Source organism: Acipenser ruthenus, chromosome 12 (assembly GCF_902713425.1).
Source record: "Acipenser ruthenus chromosome 12, fAciRut3.2 maternal haplotype, whole genome shotgun sequence".
In the NCBI taxonomy this organism is placed as follows: Eukaryota; Metazoa; Chordata; class Actinopteri; order Acipenseriformes; family Acipenseridae; genus Acipenser; species Acipenser ruthenus.
The window spans coordinates 4950795-4960164 of NC_081200.1; the positions used below are offsets into that span (position 1 = coordinate 4950795).

A 9370-nucleotide genomic window follows, 5' to 3' on the forward strand; every position below is an offset into this window, starting at 1 on the left:
AAAGGTATATGTGTCCAACCCACTGCATATACTGCAGAACGTTGTAATTGAATGAAATCAATATCTTTTATAAATGGATTACATAAAAATGTTATTGTTTGTGTATGGAAAAAACGTATACACTCATATGCCATAATAAGACCCACACCCCCCTCGTGTAATTCAATATACATTTTTAAATGTATAGAATGCTGTCTCATTTCTGCAGATGCAGTGCTCTCTACCTATCATGTTGCCCACTTAAGATCATAGAAGTCTGACAAAAAGTATAATGGGACATTATTATGGAACATTGTTGCATATATTATTATAAAGTTGATCCTACAACTTGCAAATAAAATGTCTCTCTCTATTTTTTAATTGAACAAGAAAAATCAACCTGTGGTACTGTGTGTTGTGGCACGTATCGGTGCAGGCGCTGTTTAGGCACCCAGAGTATGGGGTCCTTCCACTCTGGGCAGCTTGGGACGTCATCACAGTGTCAACCGAGATCGAGAAAAAACGTGGAGATTCACGGAGCATGTGGACAAGAAAATGAGAAAATAATAATCAGTTACATTATTTCCTGTCAGCCTTTAATACAATTCAGAAAACACGAGGTTAACGGGAACTGGTAGGTTTATCCCAAAGGTAATTTGTCATGGATCCTGTTGTTCTTTATGTAATTTAATCGTACATTAGTGATCTAGTAGACGTTATGTTAAGTTACATTGCAACGGTTTACTGCAACAGCGTACATAATTCTAAATATGGTTAAAACAAACTTTAATTAAACAAGGAGTCTTGATAATAAAACAACCTTGAATTCAGCAGGGAATCTATGATGTCACTAAGTTCTATACGTATATGTTTGAGCAATAACTATATATATATATATATATATATATATATATATATATATATAAACTTAATTTTTTGTACAGTGCAGTTCAGCCTCCTTTTAAATCTATCAATCTATCGATCTATGGAGAGAGAGAAAAAGGAAGAAAGAAAGAAAGAAAAAACTGATGTGAAGCTATCCACGCATGTGATTATACTCGCTGCATGCGACTAGGTAGACAATAGGACTCGGAGTGATTTTGTAAATTGGGAGTATTTTGGCGTCAAATTGTTCGATCGTTTTTATACAACAGTGTATTTAATGGAAATTCAGTTGCTTAAACTAAGGGTATTCTAACGTTATTCAACTACTATTGTATTTAGGACGACACACTGAGACGTAAATGGAGTACATGCAAGCACCAGCAAGCAGCCAGGGTAACATGTAAGTATTATTTAACATCATTAATACATTATTTTTCTATTAAAAGTGACTAATACTATTTAGGTTTTCTGTAAATGTAGAACCTTTGTGTGTGTGCTCTGTTGAACCAACGTTTGTTGTGCATTTGACAAATATATTCCAACATCTTGAAATAGAAAATTAAATACAATAACTGTTCTTTTTTCTTCATAATTTAGCCTGTGCTGTGAATGCGGCACCCCCATTGCCCCAAACCCAGCCAATATGTGTGTTGCTTGTTTAAGAACTCACGTGGACATCACAGAAGGAATCCCAAAACAAGTCTCTGTTCATTTTTGCAAACAATGTGAAAGGTATGTATACTGTGTGTAAATATATATATAGTTTTACACTTACAGAGAATTCTTGCATTTAACCAGTTCCTACATTTTTATATAGTGAGTTGCCCCACACTTGTAATCCTCCTCTTGATGATTAATTTCAGTAAGTGTTTTCCAGGTATCTTCAGCCTCCAGCCACTTGGATGCAATGTGCTTTGGAATCCAGGGAACTGCTTACCTTATGCTTGAAAAAACTGAAGGCATCAATGACTAAGGTACAGTATTATTCTTCCAATTGCTAGATTGCTTTTTAAAGGCATACTGTACATTGCAACTGCCGTCTATGTTTTGCATGGCATTTTAAATGTCGGTGGTTCTGCCTGAGCTGTTTGATTTGACATGCTAGTTCATGTGGTAACTGTACTTTACAACAAATGTTTCAAAGTTGTACTGTATTGTAACAAACCAATTGTCATTTTTGGATTGATTATAATTTTTTTAAAAATGTTTATTTACGTAAGGTTCGATTGATTGATGCAGGCTTTGTATGGACTGAGCCACACTCCAAAAGAGTTAAAGTGAAGCTGACAATACAAAAAGAGGTGAGTAAAAGTAACTAAATTAAAAGTGAAAACTATGTTTCTGGGGAAACCTTTAAAAATTTATCAAAAAGTAACTAATAAACATTTTGTAAAAAAAAAACTTTATAAACCCTACCCGCTGTCTGGTTAATTTCAATTGGTATGGTCTTGCAGATCTAGTACTGTCTTCCATATTAACCAAAAGGAGATTCAGTTAGCATGTGTTTTTTTTCATTCATTGCAGTTAACTTTTTTTTTTTAGGTTATGAATGGAGCCATACTTCAGCAGGTGTTTGTGGTTGAGTTTGTAATTCAGTCACAGATGTGTGATGACTGCCACCGCATTGAAGCAAAGGATTTCTGGAAAGCAGTGGTACAAGTCAGACAGAAGGTGAATATTTAAAGTTGTTTCAGTGGAATGTATTATTTGCAAAACAGGAGTTTTAATTTTATTGTGTTTTATTGTCTTCACTTTCCATCTCGATACTGGTAAATACTGTAGATATACTGTTTGAATTTCATAAACTGTGATGAAATAGTTCTGAAATAATATTTCTTGCAGACCTCTCACAAGAAGACTTTCTATTACCTGGAGCAGATGATTCTGAAGCACAAATTGCATCAGAATACTCTTCGTATTAAAGAAACCCATGGTATGTAACTGCATAAAATGGAAGATTTCAGTATAGTACAACTAATTTTTTTTTTTTTTTTTTTTTTTTTGCTTGATATTGGGAGGTATTTGTGTAACAGTGATTGTAACATCCTGTAGTGATTGTAGTGATTGTAACATCCTGTAGTGGTCCCTTCAGATCTGTTTCTTGTTTGCGCTGAGCATTCCCATTGCTTGTGAATAGCAGAGAGTTTGGAGTGTGGTTGGTGATACTAAGTGGAGGGTTTCATGAATTATTTAAGAAGGGTTCTTGGTGGTTTGAACCTACACACAACTAAGGGTTTGTGATATGCTTCATTAATAAAGTGATCTGTCAAAGTTGGAACAGTGTGATGGTTAAAATAGCACTCATTTGATTATCTTTATGCATGCCTAAGCATTTGGGATGACGATTACTGTTTTTTTTTTGTTTTTTTTTTTTTTTGGCCAGCACATGGGGCAAGACAGTATGTCTGGTCCAATCTGTCCACAAAGTTAACGTATCTACTACTGCTGTATCTTCAGAGAGGTCGAATTTTTATAATTTATATTCACATCTGTTGATGGTTTCTGTGACTTTCTTTGCAGATGGAATCGACTTCTACTATGCTTTGAAGCAACATGGACAGAAGATGATGGACTTCCTGCAGTGCACGGTTCCATGCAGGTATAACAGATGACTGTACAGATGAACCTGTTTTATATCACCTCACTTAATATCGCACCCCATTTATTATCACGATATTTCAAAAACCACTCGCTGTGCACCATAGGTTATTTGAGAAATTACCTCTTAATATCATCTCACAAACCTGCTTATTGTCATGTTTTGTGCAGCTTACAAAACACCAAAGTCAGCATATTTTTCTACTTTAACATAGTCAGTCTTATACAAATGCACACAAAAAACCACCAAGCGCAACGCCTAATTGATAGCTCTCATCAGTCGACAAGTCGTGCCTTTTTTAGATAATGACACAAACTGTTTTGTTCCAGTTAGATACAAAACGTATTTGTTCTGCAGTAAACTATATACGTTTGTTTAAATGTAAAGAACGACTAAATGTACAGTATTAAAACACGGCTCTTTAATTCACCGTTAGTTTTCTTTGTTTTTTTCACACTCGGAATGTGCTGTCTTAGGCAAACGTGAAACCCGGTTTATATCACATTCTGCCTGCACGGCAATCGTGATATAAAGCAGGTTCATCTGTACATGCAATCAATTAGTTCCATTTTTATTTTAGGTGGTTCATCTCAACATTTTAATGTACAGTATAAACAGCAGCAGTTTGACAAAACTGGTGCATCGGCACCAGGTAGACACTAAAAGTGAATCTTGCTACAGTAGTTACCAAGATTTTGGTAAGAGATTATAAGTACCCATTTTTTCCTAGTGGTCATCTAAAAGAAATATCACCTTTTTTCTTTTTCTAAAGGTCGAAAACATCTCAGCGTCTGATCTCCCATGACATCCACACTAGCACGTTCAATTATAAGAGCACCTTCTCTGTGGAGATTGTACCCATCTGCAAGGTATGTTTCTGGTTTTATTTTTTATTCTTTTTTCCCTTTTTAAAATCTTAGTGCTAATAGTGGATGCGTTTTATTAGAAAGGCCTACACGCCCTCCCCCCCCTCCCCCAAAGATAATAAATAAATGAAAAATGAGTTTAAGCATGAACAGGTTTAAGTGCACTGCAAGTAGTTTAGATACTGCTTGCAGCAGTACACCACACCTCCATCACATGCAATGCACATGATCTCCTATTCCATACTCTCTTGGAGTATGACACAAAAGAATGGCATTTCCCTGTTTGATGTCTGGTATTGATCAGGATAGGTATTCAACCACAAAATTGTGGGCTGACATTTCTTCATTCACATTGCATTAGATATTATGTAAGTATGATGTGAAGTGCACCATTCACTGTATAAAGTGACAACTAAACAATTCAAAGGATCTCTAAAGCCATTATCCAAGACAGTTAGCAGTGTGGGTTTTTTGTAATTCAGGATTGTGTAAATGGTAGATATTAGTTGACACTCCACTTTACTGATCGTGGTAAAGGATACCACAGAGGGGTCCATTCTGTTGCTGATAAATATGGTGTATCTGTTTTTATTCCTGCAGGACAATGTAGTGTGCCTGCCCCCACGACTGGCCCAGAGCCTTGGGAACATGAGTCAGATCTGTGTGTGCATCAGAGTGACAAGCGCCATTCACCTTATTGACCCCCGTACCCTGCAGAGTAGGTTTCTTTTGTTGTTTACAGGGTTACTTGTGGTTGTTTGTTTTATTTTAAGTGATCTAATGAGTTTTTAAAAGGATCATGATTTGTTTTTTTCAGGTCGCTATTCGTTTGTGTATAACTGTTCTTGGTTTTCCCAGTACAGTAAACCACTGACATCTGTATGCTCCTGTCCAAAAAAAAAACAAAAAAAAAAACACATGTTCAGTATTACCACTAACCCAGGATAAAAAAAAACCATGGCATTTGTTTTACAAAGTGTATTTTTGGCCTTTCACTCCACATCTGGAAATGTGGCCCGTTGAATGAATTGAATGATGGAGTTTGAAGACTAGTGCTGATATGGCAAAATACAATCCCTGCCTAGAGCACAATGATTAGTATTGAGTTCTATGATTCAATGCCAATTTTACATTTGTAACTATAACTGTACGTTTTCCTTTTTAAAATCTAGTTGCTGAGGTTGACGGAAACACTTATTGGCGCTCCCCGTTTCACAGCCTCTGCTCACCCCGGCAGCTGGAGGAGTTTATTGTGATGGATATAGAAACTGTCAGAGATCAGAAGCAAGGAGCTGGAGCTGGCATGAGATCCAACAAAGTAAGAACTTGCACTCGGAAAACTACAGATGTGACTTTTTGAAGTATTAAAAAAAAAAACTGCGGTGCACCCTGCGGTTATGTGACAAAACCAATTTATTGCAGCTTGCATCATTTCCGTCAGAGGATCTGCAACTTAAATTCATACCTCTTGCAGCCCCACGGTCAGAAACAAGACTGTAGATAGAAGCTTGTGGTCCAGATATAGTACTAAAGTTGGGCGCAGGCCGGATGGACTAGACAAGAAGTCAATGAGCATAGCAATTTATGAATAGATGCCAGGTGTAATGGTTACAAAATGTATTATTTTGTTTGCCAGTTTCCATTTTGTAGTTCAACAAGAAATGTGAGTTTTAGTTTATATGTTTGTTTTTTTAAGCACGTCCTTGCAGGTGTGTGGGTACAGAAAACCTCAGAGATGAACACAAGCCAGCAGTATCATTGTCATACGCATCTGGGACATCTTCTGAATCATGGGGACTTGGTTTTGGGGTAGGTATTTTATCTAAATAACCCTTAACCCTGATTTTTTTTTTTCCCCCTAGACCTACCGCATTTGATCTCATCAGATTAAAAAACAAACAAACAAACAAACAAAAAAAACAGCAGTTCTGGTACTGTAAGTTGTGAGAAAAGAACAAGCAAAGGAGATGCATAAATAGTTTATAACATTACGTATCCGTGTTTATTTGAAATAAATATATAGCACTTATACTTTTGTAATATATATTAATCTTAAAAGTAAGTGTGTTTTTTGGCTACTTTTTGGCTGAATTACTTCCAAAATATGTGTTGCAAAAAAAAATCTGCCAGTGCTGCCCTTGATTAACCTCCCACAGCTAAATCAGAGACACAGGAAAAACATGGAGACCTATTCCAGCCCACTGGCACCTCATTCCTCCCCCACCAAATTTACGATGTTACGCCTGGGCACAAAATGCTATACTAAGCCAGCTGCAAGGGCAGTTGTTCATTCCAGTACCGGGGTCTCTGCACGGATCAATAAACAAAATGGCTATAAACCTGTGTTATGGGATAGGTTTAGGCTATTTAAATGGTCACTGCAATGGGGTCATATTTCTTAATACAGTTGCTACAATTACAACTCGTGCCTTGCAACCAACGTTTAAAATTACAGTACTTTTTCATTGTTCGCAAAACTAGTTGTTGTCTATACTGTACAGTTCAACACAAGTCAGCAACTTTCAAAAGTTATCAATGCTTTCACCTTTTTGAAAACACTTCTATTCTTTGTTTTAAGGTTCGATCTTGCCAATTCCAATGTTAATGATGAGTTTGTAAATAAAATGAACCCTCATCATATTCCTGATGTGGTAAGTGGTTTTTTTTTTTCTTTCTATAAAACACCGTCTATAGATAAACTTATTTTGCTTTCAAAAAATACATTTTAAGGATCAATACGGTTGTCAATCCTTTCTTTGATTTGGGTGAAGGTAAGAAACCTACAAAAGTTAAAGCTATGTTGCCCTCTAGTGTACGCTCGGCATATCTCGTGGTGTACTAAAATCTTATAAGTTTTATTTTGGTGACTTTTTAATTTGAAGCCCAGTATGTTTGTTAGTTAACAGATCTAATATTATGATTGTAATTTTTTTAGCTAAGGTGTATTTTAATTTCATGCGTTCTAATTTCAGGTGTTGATTAAGAAGAGGTTTGACCGCAGCAGGAGGCAGCGTCGTAGGAACTGGAGGCTCAAAGAAATGGAAAGGGAACGGGAAGGCATGGACACAGATGACGAGAGGTAATCTTGTTAATTGAGCAGCGGATCATCTATGCTTCATTTTCATGTCCTAGGAGATTTCTCTGTGTTTTAAAACCTTTTGTAAACCCTGCTGCTGTGACCCTCTTGTCCCAAATCCACAAAAGCATGCAGATACTGCTTGAAGAAGCTACTATTAATAACTGTTTACTAGTTAGCACCATATACACCAGTTTTGCTCTGTATTAGCCAAAGTAATGATGGTAAACCCTGTTCAATTGTTATATAGTATTAGGTTTGCATCTGCACTGTAGAGGTAAGTGGTGTCTTTTTTCCTTCTTCAGGCAGTACCAGGACTTTCTTGAAGACCTTGAAGAAGATGAAGCCCTCCGAAAAAATATTAACATTTTTAGAGGTAAGCATAGTCAAGGTCTGATCTTTATGGCAATTATTTTTTATAATAAATGAATAATAAGTTATAAAAATAATAATAATGAAGTCAAGATCAAATGATATAGGCAGAATTCAGTCATCGGGTCTAAAAATGTGAAGAAATCAAGTAATTCTGTAAACTGTTTACAGTGGTGCTGTTTAGTGATTTAAGATTTAAAAATGTTATCGGTTGAAAGCTGGTATTGGGAAGACCATGTGTTCTACAAAATTACACTGCTTTTGTGACAAACAGTATGTTGTTGGATTTATATTGCAAAACGTGTTTCCAGATGCTTCGAAAATCCCAGTGGAAAGTGACACTGATGATGATGGGGCTCCTCGGGTCTCCTTGGTGGAAATGTTGGAGGACTTGAATATTTCTGAAGATGCAACGGGTGGAGAGGGGGCAGATATGATAACAACTGCATGAACCATCTTTCCAAAAACAGTGCTCTTCAGATTATCAAAACCGCAACTTTTAATGTGTTTATTTTCACTGGTTGTGGAATTCAATATTTGTAATCTGAAATATTAGAGTAACATTTTCACAATCAATATTGTGCATGTTTAAAGAAATTACTCTAAAAGATGTACTCCTCATATGTATTTTGTTAAGCTAAAAGCCAGTCAAATGTATTGTAGTCTCTGCTTTTATGAATAATGTTATACCCAATGCAAAACAAAATTATTGAAAATAACAGTATTGCAATTTATTTCTTACACATGTATCCATTTACTAATCAATGGCTTTACCAATCATTGACTTAGTGTGCAGTGAAATATTCCGTTTTCAAATTGCGCTCCATTATCCAAAGATGCTGCGGTTAAAGTGGTGTGGTGAAATGTTTGTTGTGTGATTGCACTGCTTTTAAGTAGGCCATTGGTATAACATGCTGTGTTAAGCAGTACATAACTTGGATTGTTTAGATATGAATTTGTGTGGGTCGTGATGACATTTGAACAGAGAAGTACAATATTAATATGGATTCATTTATCTGCATTTCAGTGAAATAAACATTGCTAGGAAAACATTGAAACCAGTATGGCCATGGTCACGTTGCACATCACATGTCCTTTAGAATTTATAATAAAATTATACTGTCACACTATAACCAGGTTTTGACCATTTTTGAGCCCATTGACAGACCACTGTGATGTTTTTTCCAACTAGGCTGCGAAAAATATACCCGTATACCCCAACTCGGATGTTGTCATTGCAATCATTAAAGAAGGCACCCATATAGTTTTAGAGAAAATATATGTTTTAACCAGTAGGGGGCACTAGTGAATTAGACTTATATTGCAGTGGGAGAATTTATTTTTTTAATCATTAAGTAGGTCTATAGGCATCATTGAGGCAAAGCAGTATTATTTTAAGTGCCCAATGAATATGCATTTCAAAGGTCCATTGGTATCTACAGCAACTAAAATAAACTAAATGGAATGTAGCTCAGGTCTCTGTTACTGTTCATGTGTCAACACTCGATAGCAGGTGCATTATCTCCCCAGGGAGCCACTGCCACACCTTTGCGTTGTTGCTTGTCTTGTTGGCTGGTTATAGCTTGAGTAAGT

At 36.2% G+C, this 9370-nt stretch overlaps 1 protein-coding gene across 2 annotated transcripts; it reads left to right on the plus strand.

Annotated features, from left to right (window-relative positions):
• The first annotated feature begins 413 nt into the window (after nucleotides 1-413).
• On the plus strand, nucleotides 414-8835 carry LOC117416876 (60S ribosomal export protein NMD3). Of its 2 annotated transcripts, none has more exons than XM_034028331.3 (16): nucleotides 414-630; nucleotides 1204-1264; nucleotides 1462-1596; nucleotides 1742-1838; nucleotides 2085-2165; nucleotides 2407-2535; nucleotides 2707-2797; nucleotides 3385-3463; nucleotides 4236-4332; nucleotides 4930-5047; nucleotides 5502-5647; nucleotides 6026-6138; nucleotides 6908-6980; nucleotides 7302-7408; nucleotides 7711-7781; nucleotides 8089-8835. In XM_034028331.3, exons 2-16 carry the CDS (start codon nucleotides 1224-1226, stop codon nucleotides 8226-8228), a joined length of 1518 nt encoding a protein of 505 aa, XP_033884222.1. In that variant the 5' UTR covers nucleotides 414-630; nucleotides 1204-1223; the 3' UTR covers nucleotides 8229-8835. The 2 variants fall into 2 exon arrangements, with proteins under 2 accessions (XP_033884222.1, XP_033884220.1); XM_034028329.3 differs by having other exon boundaries at nucleotides 414-613.
• The last annotated feature ends 535 nt before the right edge of the window (nucleotides 8836-9370 follow it).

Coding starts and splice junctions, on each gene's coding strand:
- LOC117416876 (XM_034028331.3), top strand. CDS start 1,224: ATGGAGTACATGCAAGCACCAGCAAGCAGCCAGGGTAACAT. Junction 1,839..2,084: donor TGAAGGCATCAATGACTAAG/GTACAGTATTAT, acceptor TATTTACGTAAG/GTTCGATTGATTGATGCAGG. Junction 4,333..4,929: donor AGATTGTACCCATCTGCAAG/GTATGTTTCTGG, acceptor TTATTCCTGCAG/GACAATGTAGTGTGCCTGCC.